The 17,832-nt window shown below is 39.9% G+C and overlaps 1 protein-coding gene across 5 annotated transcripts in view; it reads left to right on the forward strand.

Moving 5' to 3' along the window:
- LOC140203840 (ryanodine receptor 1-like) overlaps nucleotides 1–17,832 on the forward strand; it is a 575,532-nt gene that overhangs the window by 76,210 nt on the left and 481,490 nt on the right. For all 5 annotated transcript variants that reach the window (XM_072269965.1, XM_072269967.1, XM_072269966.1 and 2 more), the window contains exons 4-7: nucleotides 7,139–7,213; nucleotides 8,623–8,701; nucleotides 9,384–9,496; nucleotides 17,690–17,789. In XM_072269965.1, the coding sequence (XP_072126066.1) occupies nucleotides 7,139–7,213; nucleotides 8,623–8,701; nucleotides 9,384–9,496; nucleotides 17,690–17,789 (367 nt within the window). The remainder of the gene's footprint in view (nucleotides 1–7,138; nucleotides 7,214–8,622; nucleotides 8,702–9,383; nucleotides 9,497–17,689; nucleotides 17,790–17,832) is intronic.

Raw genomic sequence — 17,832 nt, forward strand, 5'->3', positions numbered from 1 at the left:
TATTGGGCTTTGAGTCTAAATTGAAGATTGAGGAAAACATTTTAAAAAAATCCATGATTTCTCAGCCCAAATTAATCCTTTTTTAATAAAATGCTTTCATGAAAATCTACTGTTTGAGACGAAGATGCTTTTGCCAGATGTGACACATTTATATTGATGAATATCAGCAGGAGATCTCTGCAGTGTATCTTTCTGCATGGCGCTGTGACTTTTCCTGATGACAGCTTGTGTTTTATGATGTTAATATACAACGAAAAGTTGTATTTTAGAAATGGATGTGGGTGAGTTATTTCTGTGACAGAATTGGCCTTGATCGTGCTGCATCACAACCATAGAATCACTCTTTGAAGTAAATTTGCAGAATGATTGATTCCAAGGGTACAGGTTGAACCATTAATTGAACTAAACTCTCACATATAAAAACAAATCCAATTCTGTGCCAGTCCCTGATTATCTGTATCAACAAGTGTGGTGATTTTGTTGCTTTATTTAATTTGATATAAATCTAATACACTTAAAATTATTTGGATTTAATTTCCTTCTGTTTTTTAAATTTTACACTAATGTTTGAAAACTAAGGTTTGTAAATTGGTTAGGATAATCAGAGGTAACTTTCATTCTGTTATTTTAACCTTTGAATTAACAGACGAAGTGTCCATGTAGTAAGAATATGAAGCAAATGTATTTTTATTCAGTGCATTTTGACAATCTATCTTCTCCATCCATGGTTAAGTTCAATGTTGCATGTTACAAGTCAGATGTTCTCCAAAAAGGACTTTTGCTCCAATTTCCTCAGGCCAAACTTAGAAAGCTCTCCAGTTCACGCCCCACATCCTTATCATCTAGTCTTCTCCTCCCTCCCCTAGTGACTTCTGTAAACTTAGCCTGTCTAAGGAAATAACTCCCATGCTGAAATTCGTATCAACTAAACCTGTTAATGATCCAATCAGTTAAAAATTTTCTCCCATTATCCCTTTGAAAAACAGATCAAGCCTTGCATCCTAGTGAACTTAAATGATTTAAAAATGCAATGTAGTTTTACACATGTATACAGCTTTAGCTACAGCTACTACATCTCTCATGGCTTCTCCACCACCAATGTATTATGACCTGATTCTCTCTTTGTCTTTCCTCATCTACTGTTGAAACATATGTTCTCTCTTAAGCTGACTATTCCAATGCACCTGGTCACCCTCCTATCCTTTGAAAACTTGAGGCCACCCAATACTCAGTTGCAATAGACAATAGACAATAGGTGCAGGAGTAGGCCATTTGGCCCTTCAAGCCAGCACCACCATTCACTGTGATCATGGCTGATCATCCACAATCAGTATCCAGTTCCTGCCGTATCCCCATAACCTTTGATTTCGCTATCTTTGAGAGCTCTATCCATCTCTTTCTTGAAAACATCCAGAGACTTGGCCTCCACTGCCTTCTGGGGCAGAGCATTCCACATATCCACCACTCTCTGGGTGAAAAAGTTTTTCCTCAACTCCGTTCTAAATGGCCTACCCCTTATTCTTAAACTGTGGCCTCTGGTTCTGGACTCCCCCAACATCGGGAACATGTTTCCTGCCTCTAGCGTGTCCAATCCCTTAATAATCTTATATGTTTCAATAAGATCCCCTCTCATCCTTCTAAATTCCAGTGTATACAAGCCCAGTCGCTCCAATCTTTCAACATTGCCCTTGTCAAATCTTACTTCCTTTTGTAACTGTGCTTTGATTTTATAATTTCTATCTTTTTCAAATCCTTTATGTTCATTTTCACCCTCTAAGTTATCTGAGTTCTTCCAATTCTGCACATCTGTTCACCCCTAAATATCATTGCACTCCCAACGGTAATCGTGTTTTCTGCTGCCAAATTAGTGAATTATAGGATTCCCTCCCAAAATCTCTCTGCCTTGTTCCTTCTCTTGCATCTTTATTTGTTAGTAACTTTAACACTTTCTTAAGTCTTGATAACAAACTATCAAGTAAAACTAAAGTTCTACAAATTTCTAAGTTTTTCATTGACCATCGAGCCATGGAGTTGGTAGAGAATAGAAACAGGCCCTTCAGACCACTGCATCTCCTCTGACCATCATGCTAATTCCACTATGCAGAATTTCATCTTCCTCCATGCCCTGTTTATTCAAGTACCTATCCAGATAATTCATAAATATTGTTACCATTTCTGTCGCCACACCCTCCTCTGCATCTTGCCTTTAAACCTCTGTCACCTTAAATCTATGTCCTCTATAACCATATAACCATATAACAATTAGAGCACGGAAACAGGCCATCTTGGCCCTTCTAGTCCTTGCCGAACTCTTACTCTCACCTAATCCCACCGACCTGCACTCAGCCCATAACCCTCCATTCCTTTCCTGTCCATATATCTATCCAATTTAACTTTAAATGACAACATCGAACCTGCTTCAACCACTTCTGCTGGAAGCTCGTTCCACACAGCTACCACTCTCTGAGTAAAGAAGTTCCCCCTCATGTTACCCCTAAACTTTTGTCCTTTCACTCTCAACTCATGTCCTCGTGTTTGAATCTCCCCCACTCTCAATGGAAAAAGCCTATCCACGTCAAATCTATCAATCCCCCTCATAATTTTAAATACCTCTATCAAGACCCCCCTCAACCTTATATGCTCCAAAGAATAAAGAACTAACTTGTTCGACCTTTCTCTGTAACTTAGGAGATAAAACCCAGGCAACATTTTAGTAAATCTGTCTCAATTTTATTGACATCTTTCCTATAATTTGGTGACCAGAACTGTACACAATACTCCAAATTTGGCCTCACCAATGCCTTATGCAATTTCAACATTACATCCCAACTCCTATACTCAATGCTCTGATTTATAAAGGCCAGCATACCAAAAGCTTTCTTCACCACCCTATCCTCATGAGATTCCACCTTCTGGGAACTATGCGCCATTATTCCTAGATCCCTCTGTTCTAATGACATTTGAAATATTTCTGTCAGAGCCCCTGCTATTTTCCACACTAACTTCCCTCAAGGTCCTAGGGAATATCTTGTCTGGACCCAGAGACTTATCTACTTTTATATTCCTTAGAAGCTCCAGAACTTCCTCTTCTTTAATCGTCATACTTTCCATAACTACCCTTCCTGTTTGCTTTACCTTACACAATTCAATATCTTTCTCCTTAGTGAATACCGAAGAAAAGAAATTGTTCAAAATCTCCCCCATCTCTTTTGGCTCAGCACATAGCTGTCCACTCTGATTCTCTAAGGGACCAATTTTATCCCTCACTATTCTTTTGTTATTAATATAACTGTAGAAACCCTTTGGATTTATTTTCACCTTACTTGCCAAAGCAGCCTCGTATTTCCTTTTAGCTTTTCTAATTTCTTTCTTAAGATTCTTTTTACATTCTTTATATTCCTTGAGCACCTCATTAACTCCAAGCTGCCTATATTTATTGTAGATCCCTCTCTTTTTCTGAACCAAGTTTCCAATATCCCTTGAAAACCATGGCTCTCACAACTTTTAACCTCTAGTTTTAAACATGCCTACCAAGAGCACCAGACACTGTCCACCTACCTTATCTACACCTGTCACCTTATCTACACCTGTCATAATTTTACAGATCTCAATCATGTTACCACTCAGCTTGCTTTGCTCCAGGGAAAACTGACCCAGCCTGTCCAATCTCCTAAAAGTCAAGTTCTCAGTCTAGGAAACATCCTGAAAACTGCACTTTGAGTTGCTTCTTCTGCTTAAGATGTATTGAAATTTTAAATGAAAGTTAAATGTCAGAAATACAGAGCAGGTCAGGTAGCATTTAGGAGGGCGAAGCTGTTAACCTAGATTGATGATCTTTCATACAGGGAAAATGTTGTAAATTGCAGAAGAAAAAGGGAAGAATATAATGAAGAAAGGGATAGAGGGTGTTTCATGTTTGGAGGATAGAAAAACTGAGACTGGGAAACTAAAATGAAAATGCACAATGCTGCAAAACGCAGGTCAGGGAGAAATTATGGGAAGAGAAATAGTTAAAGGTTCATCTCCGGGACTCTTCTTTAAATATCAGAAGGAAAGAAAGTTTGAGTAGCAGAGAAAGTGGTAAAGGAATACAGTGAACAGAAAGAATATCTCTGATAAGATGGTACCAAATGGGTGACTGTGCCAATTAATTAGCAGTTAGCATCAGATTATTCTAATTTGAATGCAATGCATTGCTAATAGTAAGGCTGTGATCTTGCTTGGCAGGCCAGTCTACACAAATAGGAAAATAAAATATAAACCATAATGATGACAGAAAGATATGGACAATTTTGATACAGACAGAAAGATAAAGGTGAATTATATAAAAAGATAACTCATAAAATCATTTATCTAAAAGGATAAAGGGGCACCACAATGAAGTTGTAGTTAGCGTGATGCTATTACAGCTCGGGGCATTGGAGTTCAGAGTTCAATCCTGGCATCCTCTGTTTGGAGTTTGTACTTGTTCCCCGTGGAATACGTGGGTTTCCTCTGTGTTCTCCAGTTTACTCCCATAGTCCAAGGACATACTGGTTAGAATATTAATTAGCCATTGTAAATTGTCCCATACTTAGGCTAGTGTTAAGTAGGTGGGCTGCTGATGGCGCGGCTCAAAGTGCTGGAAGGGCCTATTCCACACTGGATCTCTGGAGCAAAGAATAGGTAAATAAAATTAGAGAACTCAATATTGAATTCTGAAAGCTGCAACGTGCCCTGACGGAAGATGAAATGTTCTTTTCAGGCTTGCTTTAGGCCTCATTGTAACAGTGCAGGAGGCCAGAAGGGGTTGTAGCCAGCAGGGCAGGGTGGACTTGGAGCGGGGCCGGGAGTGGGACATTCAATTAATGTGGCAAATGTCTGGAAGCTCGGGGAATTCCTGTGGACTGAAAGCTGATACTCTGCAAAGTGATTACCCAATCTGTGTGTAGCCGTCAGATTCGGACAGCGGCGTTAGTCTAGGGAAGGCACTCTCTGGCACCGCCAAGCGTGTAGAATCTGAGGTGCAAAACCTCTTGTTTATGTGGATGCTGTGTGATTGGTTCCCCCATTACAAATCAGTACCACAAAATAACAGACCGCACACCATATGCAATTAAACGATTTAGCTTTATAATTCTTAACTTGACTAAAGGGTTAGTAAAGAAAACAAAACTAAAAGGGCCCATTTTAATGAAACAGTCTAATATGCACATGTTGGAGCTCATGGTTTCCCTTTCTCCGATTCTCCATCGATTTCCCCGGGCTTCATCGAATCCTGGCCCCACTCCAAGTCCACTCCATCCTGTTGGCTATGACTTCTCCTTTCTGGCGTCTTCTCTCTTCATCTCTCGCCGAACAAAAGACTCAGGTCACTCGTTCTCAGGCACACAACAAGAAAAGAACACTCCCTTCACTGGGCAACGCATATGCCAAAGCCCCTGTTATCTCTAGCCATAACCCAAATGCTGCTGCTACAGAAAAACCAATACATTAGCAGTGAAGCCTTTCCCAGGGTGTTACATGTGTTTGATTTCTCCAGCGTAGAAGAGACCACAGTATGGGCACTTAATGTAGTGCACCAAATAGGAAGAAGTCTAGGTGAATTACTGCTTTGCCTGGAAAGATCGTGCCCCTACATCATGGGAGAGTAGAAGTGAAAGGACAAGGATTGCCTCAGAAAGTACCATTTGACAGAGAGTAGTGGGTGGTGAAAGAAGAGCAGACCAGGAGTCAGGGAGGAGAGAGCCCTTTAGTATATCAGGTGGCGGAGTCTAGGTGGAGCTGGCAGAAATTGTGAAGGTGACGGAGTAGAAGGTAAGAACCAGGGAAACTCTGCATTTGATTTACCCAAGAGATGAGATCAGAGGTGTGGGAAATGGATGAAATGTGATCAAGAACTCTACACAATGGCAGAGTAGAAATTATGCTTCAGGAACAAGGCATCTGTGAGGAATGTCTCATTGTCAGAGCAATACAACAGCTGGCAGGACTAAGAGGATAGAGTGGAGCCCTTACAGGAGGCAAGGCAAGAGAAAGTGGAGTGGGTGAGAGATTTGAAATGGGTCATACTAAAAAAAATCCTGTTATATTTTAAGAACAGGAATGAAAGGTTGGAAGTGTGAGATGCAAAATTAGATTAGCTTATTATCAGAAATTGTCGAACTTGAAGTGAAATACTAAAGCCTGTAGTATGCCAAGCCAGGAAATAGGCTTATGTTGAGTTTCATTAAAACTACAGAGGTCAGTGGGAGTGAGAAAGAACTGAAAGCTGCCAATCTGAATAAAACTTATCTACAGGGCAGTCACTCTGACTGTTTGATTTCCTTTAATAGAAGGAATGCAACATAATAATTGAACAAAATGCAGAGGAATTAGGTGAGTAGATACAAGAAAGGAAGAGGGAGGATGGCAGTATGGCTGTTGCATGTTCTGCAATTCCTTGGAATGGTGCAGTATGTATGGGAATGGGTGTGGGTGGAGATGTATGAATGGACCAGTACATTCGTGGATGAAGCATCATAATCAGAATCTTTTAAAGGGAAGGGAGAAGAGCATTCATTCATAGTATCAACATACTTTTATATATTTTAAGATGACAAGCCAACCTAATTAATTTATGTAATTTTATGGTCAATTACTACTTACTGACAACAGCATTGAATTAATTATTTTTGATGCCCCTTTACCCCCACCCAAGCCCTATCCAACCCCTTTCAGTATGGATCAAGTGGGCCTAAACCTCTTGAATTCAAGCTTAGGCTTTAACTATTAGAAAGCACATTTTTAAATAACATGATAGACAAAGACCCATTCCAGGCCATGATAGGCTTGTAGGCTCTGGTCTTGGACACAACTTGTGATTGGAATAGTCTTAATGCCTTACAGTAACTTCCATTCTCCAGGTCAGGAGTTCTCAACCTGGGATCTATGGATCCCCTGCTTAGTGGTATTGGTCCATGGCATTAAAAAGGTTAGGAACCCCTGCTCTAGATCCTTTCGAGATCATGATGATCTGGTCTTTAAATTTCCACAATATTTATCTAAAAACAATCAGCAATTCAAAACCTCTTTTTATTGAAGAGTATAGGCTGTCTTAATTTTGGTGTGCTAAGTGATGATTTGTGAAACTGATCATGTTTACCCTTTTTACACGCAGTCTTCTCAGGGAGGAGGGCATAGAACCCTTTTGTACGGTCATGCTATTCTTCTCCGACATTCTCATAGTGGCATGGTAAGTAAACAGAACAAACAACTATATATTCATTACTTTTGTAATCATCCTTTTAACGGATTTGCCTTCCTCTAAATCGGGTTCCATGGACCCCAGGTAGGGAACCTCTGCTCTGAATGATCTGCTGTAAACAACTTTCTATGAAGTGTTTGGATGCCAGTTAGTGAAAGAGAAACGCCTGCATCATTTCTCAGTCAACTCAACTATTTCTCTTTTCAAAGTCTACCGTGGAGCAATTGTTACCTGTTTCCTAAGGTGTGCTATTGGATCTCTGTCAAATACAGTAATCTGTTAATGCCCGACCTGAGGAAGTCGAAATACATTAAAATCTGATCTTTTCTACTGTGGGTGATATTTCATCTGTAGTTCTACTTATATTTGAATTAATGCATTTCAGTCAATAAATCATGACAAAATTGTAATAAAATTTAAGAAAACGTTGGGAAAAAAGTGTTATTGAGGCAGATTTGAAAGAAATACTCGTGCCAGCAGCAGGAGAATGTCTCTGCTTTGCTGTTCAATATGATCAGAACTGATCTGATTGTAATCTCAACACCACATTCCTGTCTACTTCTGGTAACTTTACCCTTTGCACATCAATAGTTTGTCTACCTAAGTCTTGAAAATGTTCAATCATTCGGCTTTAATCAAAGTTTCCGACTCAGAACCTTCTGAGAAATGGGATTTCCCCTCCTCTCTGTCTTGAATGGGTGACTTCTTTTTGGACTGTGATGCTAGTTCTCGGTTCTTCCAGAAGGAACTTCTAAGAACCTAATCTGAACCTTAAGTTTGCTAATTTGCTATACACGAGAAAAAGATAGTTTTGTCCACTCTTGTAGGGAACTGTCATGCTGAAATACTCTTCGGAGAGTCCTGGTAATGTTAAACCTGAGTTTTGCTGCTATGTTAGTACTTTAGGCAAACTACTACTATTTTTCAAATTTTATATAATATGTTACTGTTATTAAATGAAAGACATAATAGTTTAATGCAAAATAAAAGCTGAATTTTGTTTGATCTTGTTCCCTTGAATCTTTTCCTCAAACCTTCCTTACCTTGAAGCTGTCGTTTACATTTGGATGTCTCCATATGATTGTGGTGTCAAGGTTACAATCAGATCAGTTGTGATCATATTGAAGAGCAAAGCAGGGACATGCTCCTGCTTCTGACACAAGTTATTTCTTCAAATCCATTTCAGTAAAATGTATTTTAATATAATATCCCAATATATGTAAAATCCACATTTTCCATGGATCTTATATTGTTTATTTGTGACTTTAGTTCTGTTTATGAAGTTTTATTTTGGTAATACTTAAAAAGTAAATATTGAGTGGGAATGTTATTTATAAGATTGATTTTTTGACATTTCAATAATAGCAATTATAACTCTTGTCCTCCTTTGTTTACAGTATTTATGTTGTTTGACAACTTCGAGGTCTTTAACTGATAAATTATCCTTTGACGTTGGACTGCAAGAAGATGCGTCAGGTAATTTTTCAAAGATAAATAATATTTTAATTGATTGGCAATTCCTATTTTGAATGCTCAGGGAAAAATTTCTGTGGTTCCCTTACTTTGCACTTTAACTAAAATTTCATGGATTCAAAGGAGAAATGGAATGAACAGCAACTGTATTCTGTCCCAGAGCCCTTGTAGCCTCTTGTTAAAGTACATAGGAGTTTAACAGAAGCCTAGTGAAAGTAAACAGCTGAGATAGTTTTTGTGAAAGAAGGAAAAATGGAAATTATGATTCAGATAATGTTTTCTTGTCAGAAAATATATTGGTGATTACCCATTTCCTGAATAGAATACAGTAAAACACTTGAGAAAGATGATTTATGGGATATAGCCTAAAGTTTTGTAACTTTAAAAAAATTGACCAACTCTTAATTTGCATTTTCTCATCTACATTGTACATGTGTGCTTATTTTTAACACAATATTAATTGGGAGATTAACTACCATAATTTAATGTCATAAATAACAGAGTCGTGTCAGAATTTCTGTCACACGATGGAGAGTGTGTGCCTTCAGGCTTCTGTATCTCCTCTCTGATAGTAACAATGAGAAGAGGTGGATTGAGTTGATTGGTATATTTTTTCAGACCTTTTATTATGTGATAAAATACTAGAAAATTCATACCATGAGACTCACCAATGTGATATGCACAGGGGAAGCATGCTGGTGGACCATTCACCCAGCCTCCAAACAGAGGTCCGAAGGTGAAAAAGTACGTGTGGGTGATGACCTCATCCTTGTTAGTGTTTCCTCTGAGAGGTATCTGGTGAGTATATTTTTTAAATGTACTGGCATTAATGGCAAATAACCTTCAGGGCAACAATAGTAAAGTCTTATTGTTCTGAGTATAAATTAGAAATAACTAATTTGCTGTTGCAAATTTGAATTTTGTGGATATTTTTGTAAGAAACATTTTGAGGGAATAAACAGAAATGTGCTCAAATTTGTAGTGTTCATGGGTTCAATTCTCCATTCAGAAATTGGATGGCAGAGGGTAAGAAGCTGTTCCTGAATTATTGAGTGTGTGCCTTCAAGCTCCTGTACCTCTTTCCTGGTGGTAGCAATGAGAAGAGGGCATATCTTGGGTGATGGGGGTCCTTAATGATGGTTGCTGCCTCTTTGAGGCATCACTCCTTCAAAATGTTCTTAATACTACGGAGGCTAGTGCCCATGAAGGAGCTGATTAAGTTTACATCTGTCTGCAGCTTAGTTCAATCCTGAGCAGCAGCCATGTGCCCCCACCAACCCACCCCCACCCCCCCGCCACCCTTCCATACCAGACGCAGCCAGTTTGAATGCCCTCCAGGGTACATGTGTAGAAACTTGTGAGTTTGTTTGGTGACTTATGAAATAACCTCAAGTTCCTAATGAAATATAGCCGCTGACTTACCTTCTTTATAGTTGCATCGACACTTGACACTTGGCAAATGACACTTAAAGGATTGACGGTGGATATGCAATGGCAAGCATTTAAGGATTGCAACAATTGTTCATCCCAGTTTGAAAGTGGGCATGCAGGTACAGCAGGCGGTGAAAAAGGCGGATGGTATGCTGGCATTTATAGCGAGAGGATTCGAGTACAGGAGCAGAGAGGTACTACTGCAGTTGTACAAGGCCTTGGTGAGACCACACCTGGAGTATTGTGTGCAGTTTTGGTCCCCTAATCTGAGGAAAGACATCCTTGCCATAGAGGGAGTACAAAGAAAGTTCACCAGATTGATTCCTGGGATGGCAGGACTTTCATATGAAGAAAGACTGGATGAACTGGGCTTGTACTCGTTGGAATTTAGAAGATTGAGGGGGGATCTGATTGAAACGTATAAAATCCTAAAGGGATTGGACAGGCTAGATGCAGGAAGATTGTTCCCGATGTTGGGGAAGTCCAGAACGAGGGGTCACAGTTTGGGGATAAAGGGGAAGCCTTTTAGGACCGAGATTAGGAAACACTTCTTCACACAGGGAGTGGTGAATCTGTGGAATTCTCTGCCACAGGAAACAGTTGAGGCCAGTTCATTGGCTATATTTAAGAGGGAGTTAGATATGGCCCTTGTGGCTATGGGGATCAGGGGGTATGGAGGGAAGGCTGGTGCAGGGTTCTGAGTTGGATGATCAGCCATGATCATAATAAATGGCGGTGCAGGCTCGAAGGGCTGAATGGCCTACTCCTGCACCTATTTTCTATGTTTCTATGTTTCTATCGATATGTTGGCTCCAGGTTAGGACCTCAGAAGTATTGACACCAGGAACTTGAAATTGCTCGCTCCATTTCTGATCCTTCTATGATCCCCCACTTCTTACCCTTTCTGAAATCCACAATCAGTTCTTTGGTCTTACTAATGTTGAGTGCAAGTTTGTTACTGCGGCACCACTCAACAAGCTGGTATATCTCGCTCCTGTTCACCCTCTTGTCATTGTCTGAGATTCAGCTAACAATGGTTGTTTCGTCAGCAAAAAAAAGTGACAGCAGGATCTCAAAGTAACGGGGATACTAGTAAAGCATTAAGTGTAACACAGATTTTCCATCAGTTGCCCCATAAATAGGCAAGTAAGTAATGTTTTTGGAGGATATGTAGCAGAGTGCATTGCTAGCTAGTTTCAAGGTAAGGAAGTGGAGTAAAATGATTTTCATAAAAGAAAGTGGATGGGGATATACCAGAAGGATCAGTGCTCGGACCACTTCAGTTCACAATATAGTTTGATTTAGACTTTGTAATCAAAAACAGTTACCAAATTATGGTAAAACCAAACAATTGCAGATGCTGATAATGCTGGAAGTAATCACAGTTAGGCTGCATCTGTGGGAGGAGGAACTACTTTAGTGTTTCGTGTCAAATTCTCTTCATTAGAATTTTGTTCTTATCGGGGTTTGACAAAGGATGTTCATTGTGAATCGTTAATCCTATGTTCCTTCCCACAGATGCAGCCTGACCTTCTAAATATTTCCAGCATTTTCTGTTTCTTGTACTAAAATGGTGCTGGTCATCACTGAGGAAGATGTTAAAACCTGCTTAATGACAAATAACTAGCAAATAAAGTTCAATGTCATTAAGAGTGGGGAGGTGCATCTTGGTAGGAAGAATAGGGATGTTACATTACTTGGAAAACTTGAGTCTAGGTGGGGTGGAAGAGCAATCCAATCTCAAGGTACAAATGCACCAATCACTAAAAATTGATCCACAGGTTTATTTTAAAAAGGACAGAATTAAAAATAAAGATAAAGCCAGTAATGCTAAAATGAGGAATTCTGCAGATGCCGGAAATTCAAGCAACATACATCAAAGTTGCTGGTGAACGCAGCAGGCCAGGCAGCATCCCTAGGAAGAGATCCACGGCCTCCTCTACTGTAAAGATGTATCCACAGCCTCCTCGACTGTAAAGATGAAGCCACACTCAGGTTGGAGGAACAACACCTTATATTCTGTCTGGGTAGCCTCCAACCTGATGGCATGAACATTGACTTCTCAAACTTCTGCTAATGCCCCACCTCCCCCTCGTACCCCATCTGTTATTTATTTATATACACAGATTCTTTTTCTCTCTCTCCTTTTTCTCCCTCTGTCCCTCTCACTATACCCCTTACCCATCCTCTGGGTTTTCCCCCATCCCCCTTTTCTTTCTCCTGGGCCTCCTGTCCCATAATCCTCTCATATCCCTTTTGCCAATCACCTGTCCAGCTCTTGGCTCCATCCCTCCCACTCCTGTCTTCTCCTATCATTTCGGATCTCCCCCTCCCCCTCCCACTTTCAAATCTCTTACTAGCTCTTCCTTCAGTTAGTCCTGACGAAGGGTCTCGGCCCGAAACGTCAACTGTACCTCTTCCTAGAGATGCTGCCTGGCCTGCTGCGTTCACCAGCAACTTTGAAGTAATGCTAAACTTGGATTAGACGCACTTTGAAGTACTGAGATAGCTCTTGCCATATTATAAAGGGAGTACATAGAGCTATAGAGCTGTAGAGGATGTTTACAACACCAGAAATGCAAGGATGTCAGAATCAGATTTATTATCACTGACTTATTTGTTGTTTTTCAGCAGCAGTACAGTGTAATGACATTAAAATTACTATAGATTACAAAAATAGTGCAAAAGAAGGAATAATGAGCAGGTATTGGTGGGTTCATGGACAGTTCAGAAATCTGAAGGCAGAGGGGAAGAAGCTGTTTGTGAGCTGTTGAGTGTGGGTTTTCAGACTCCTCTAACTTTTCCCTGACGGTAGTAGAGAAGCAGCCATGCCCGGGATGGTGAGGATCTTTAGTGCCAGATGATGTTGTTAGTGGTGGGGAGGGTTGTGCTGATGGTGGAGCCGGCGGAGTCTACAACCCTGCGCAGCCTCTTGCAGTCCCGTGCATCAGAGACTGCATACCACGCAGTGACGCAGTCAGTCAGAACGCTCTCCACTGCACACTTACAAAAATGTATATGAATTTTTGGACAATATTCCAAATCTCCTCAGAGTCCTAATGAAGTAGTGCACCTGATTTGCTTTCTTCATAATGTTTTGGGTCCAGGATAGATGCTCTGAGACGTTGATGCTCGGAAACCGGAATGAGAGCTGGTGTGTGTTCTCCCTACTTCCCCTTCCTGAAGTCCACAACCAGTTCCTTGGTCATGCAACACTTAGAAGTGTTATTTAGCAAGATATACCTATTAAGAAAGGATAAATATATCGAGTGTTATTCTCATAAAGGATGGTTTAATAGTGGTCTTGAAAAATGATAAGGATTTTTATTAGAGTGGATGCAATGGGATATTTCCAAAGGGTGAAGAAAATTGCTAAAGGCAACAATATTGGATGGTCAGCAATACGCTAAGTTCAGTTTGAACTTGCTACTGAAGAGAGCAGTTGATACATTTCAATAGCATTTGGATATATGTGAAGGGAAAAGCAATTGGTTGTGTTGATAGCTTTAGGTGGGGTAATGCAAGAGAAAGTACTGATACTGGATAAATGTTGACATGATGTCTGGGCTGAATAAGGTTTTTCTGTTTCTGATTAATTGTATGGAATGTTGGAAGAATCGATTAGCATCTTTCAAAATATTGCTAATGTAAGTATCCAAATGCTAAATACATCAAAACGATTATTTTGTAATCAGGGTGATTAGTTTTGCATAGCAGCAAGCAAAAAAAACTTCCTTGTTTTGAGGTTCATGCATATCTAAGTCAGCTGTCTATTGGACATAATAAAATTATACATGAATAACATTGGTATAGTTAGGTCTGATGAGCTTCCATTATTAGTTACTTATGGTATATTGTAACTCTTAATGTGATATGTTGTCCCAAGCTTCTTCACAGGAGCATTATTACACAGAAATTATACTGTGTCACATAAAAAGACATCAGAGTTGTACAGCATAGAAACAGGCTTTTAGCTCACCACCACCATCTCTGCCAAACATCATGCCTATTGTTACCAATTACACTTGCCTGCATTAACTATGCTCCCCAACTACCCTCTGCCTCCTACCAAGACAATTGTGTATCCAGTGTGCAAAGTCACCTTAAATCTCATCTTCTGGAAAAGTCTATCTTGTCAGAAGTCTTGCTAAAGTCCACGTAGAGAATATCTACTGTCCTGCCTCCGTTAATCCTCCTGATCATCACTTCACCTCATTAATACAAATGCTTGATCATATAAGTAGATTTAAAGAAAAAAACATTGCTAAGAAAGAAAAAGAAATGCAGAAAATTAGACAAGGAATTACAGACTGCAGGCCCAATGCAACTGAAGGAGCTGTTTCCCAGTAAATATTTCAACAGTGAGAGGGATCTTGATATTTGTGAGGGCAGCGTATAACAAACTGATATACTAAATGCTAGGACAAGTTAACATTAAGAAAGAGGATGTGCTGGAACTTGTGAAAAACATTAGGATAGATGAGACCTCGGGACCACGTGAAGTACACCCCGTTTGATTTCTGATTGCTGCACCTTTGGCGATAATCTTTGCGTCCTCACTGACCACAGGAGCAGCACCAGATGATTGGAGGGTAGCAAATGTTATTTGTTTGGTCAAGAAAGGGAGTAAGGATAACCCTGGGAATTATAGACCAGGGAGTCTTATTTCAGTGGTGGGAAAATTATTGGAGAAGATTCTTAGAGACAGGATATACATGCATTTGGAGAAACATAGTCTGATTAAGGATAGTCAGTATGGCTGTGTGAGGACACATCATTCCTCATGGGCCTGACTGACTCCTTTGAGATTGTGACAAAGCAGGTTGATGAAGATAGTGCCGTGGACGTGGTGCATATGGATTTTCATAAGGCATTTGATAAGATTCCCCATGGTAAGCTCATTCAGAAAGTTGACAGGTTTAAATTCCAGGGAAATTTGGCTGTGTGAATACAGAATTGACTTACCAATAGAATAGTATTTCCTAACCTGGGGTCCACAGAATCCTTGCTTACTGATATTGGTCCATGGCATAAAAAGGGTGGGAACCCCTGTAAGAGGATGGTTGTAAATGGAGCATATTCTGTCAGGAGTTTGGTGACCAGTGGTGTCTCACAGGAATCCTACCATTTGTGATTTTTATAACTAACTTGGATGAGGAAATGGAAGAGTGGGTTAGTAGGTTTAACGATCACATGGTTGGTAAAGTTGTGGATAGTGTGGTGGGTTGTTGTAGGTTCCAACAAGGCACTGATAGGATGCAGAGCTGGGCTGGAAAGTGGCAAATGGAGTTTAACCCAGAAAAGTGTAAAGTAATTCATATTGAAAGGTTGAATTTGAAGGGTTAGTGACAGGATTCTTAGCAGAGTCAAGGAACAAAGAAATTTTGGGGTCCGTGTTCACAGACCCCTCAAAATTGCCACACAGTTGATAAGGTTGTTAAGGTATATGGTATGTTGGCCTTCATTAATCTAGGTATTGTGTTCAAGAACTGCAAGGTAATGTTGCAACTCTATAAAACCATGATTAGACCACACTTGGAATTTGTGTTCATTTCTGGTTGCTGCACTATAGGAAGGATGTGGAAGCTTTAAAGAGCATGGAGAGCAGACTTACCACGATGCTGCATGGACTAGAGTGCATGACTTATGAGAATAGGTTGAGTGAGCTAGGGCTTTTCTCTTTGGAGCAAAGGAGGATGTGAGGTGACTTGATAGAGGTGTACAAGATGATAAAAGGCATAGATAGAGTGGATAGCCAAGACTTTTCCCAGGGTGGAAATGGCTAATACAAGGGGCAGAATTTTAAGGTGATTGGAGGAAAGTATAGGGAGGATGTCAGAGGGAAGTTTTTTATACAGAGACTGGTGGGTACTTTGAAACCCTGGCACAAGTGGTGGTAGAGGCAGATAAAATAGAGAGATTGGTTTTAAAGTAGATTAAAAAATTATCACAATATGGTGGGCTGAAGGGCCTGTACTCTGCTGTAATATTCTATGTTCTAAATAAGGCTTGTGCAGGGTGTTCAAGATATTGGCAATATTTAGTTATTCCGTAATTATGTCAGTCATCATCACTTGAAGTGCATTCTCATGACTGAGGATGCTAAATCCAGAATTACATCCCAATTCCTTTGGTCGAGCAGTTCAGTTCGGGCATAATTCAAGGGGAAGTAACTTACCTCATGGGTATCCTAGATGGCTAAGAATATGCAAGCGATAACAAAGAAGAGGGGCGGGATATAAGTTTCAGAGGATTGAAAGTATATTTATTATAAAATAATTTATAAATTATACAACTGAGATTCGCCTCTTTAAGGCAGCCACAAAGCAAGACACCCATAGGAGCCCAAGTAAAAAAAGACCAACACCCAATGCGAAGAGAAAGGGAAGAAAAGCACAAATCCTGCAAACAATAAAAGCAAGCAACAGCTTGCATGAAGATGAGGATTTTAACACCAGAGTGTTGCTTAACTTGGTGTGAATATGTTAGGACTGAGAGTGAATTGGTCTTGCTTTAAGTTAGATATAGTAATAGAATGTGGAAGGATCTTATATTTATAAGCCCAGGCAAACAGACTCAAAGAACAGCTTCTTTCTCACTGCTATTAGACTTCTGAACCAATCTCCCCTTTCACACTCCTTTCCTGGTGGTACTACACTGTTCTCGTGCCTGTTCTTTTATCTCTCTCAGTTATTTTGTTGTTGTTGCTTTATTCTTATTGGACTATGGTCTTTGCATCATTCTGTTGTTTTGTGTTTGATGTTGTGACTATTTATGATTATCACGTATAGTTACAGTTTACTCTGTGAGCTTCGTGCTAACAAAGAATTTCATTGCGCCTTGGTGTATTAAGACAAACTCATCTAAATCTAATCTAAAATAAAATGGAGATCATGATTATGTTGCAATAAAATCATTAACGAACATTTCAGCGACAGACTGGTTGAGGTAGGTCAGGGTCAAGTAATGCGGAGTGGTCGTCGTGATAATGCAGATATCTAGTCTGAGATTCATCTCTAAGCTAAAGATAATAAGGTGGGGAATGGTCTGGTCCAGTCTCAGATAAATATTTGGGAGAGGAATGGAGGTGGCTGTCATTTAAAAAAAAATGAATAATTATTCTTGCAGTTTGCCATAGTTGTTGTTCCTTTCCGCCTTGTGGTGCATCGGGCATCAACCTTGTTATTTCTTTTAGCATTTGTTTTTTAAGAAGATGGAGTTGCCAGCTCAACGCTCAACCCAGCACAGATGGAAGGCGTGCAAGGAGCTGGCCAGATTTGAACCTGGGACCACTCACCTCGAGGTCCGGTGTGGATGCCACAGCACCACTGGCCGGCTTTAGTTTGCAATTAATTGTGTGGGATGATTTTTTTTCAGTAAGACGATATAGGCAACGCTGAGAGTAATTTGTCAAGTCATGAAGCGTGAAGATAATTGATCATTGTAAAGATTACTCACTGTGGAAAAATAATTTCTCTCTCAAATGAAGTACCTTGTGTGTAGACCATAGAAAATATAATACTGACATTTTTTTCTCTGCGTATCTTCCTTCCTCCATAGCATTTATCTTATGCCAGTGGAGACTTACAAGTGGATGCATCTTTCATGCAGACTCTCTGGAATATGAACCCTATCTGTTCAGGCTGTGAACTTGCTGAAGGTTAGTTATGAAATGTAACATGTTGTCATTTAATGAACTAAAT

The sequence above is a fragment of the Mobula birostris genome, chromosome 10 (genome assembly GCF_030028105.1).
Source record: "Mobula birostris isolate sMobBir1 chromosome 10, sMobBir1.hap1, whole genome shotgun sequence".
In the NCBI taxonomy this organism is placed as follows: domain Eukaryota; kingdom Metazoa; phylum Chordata; class Chondrichthyes; order Myliobatiformes; family Myliobatidae; genus Mobula; species Mobula birostris.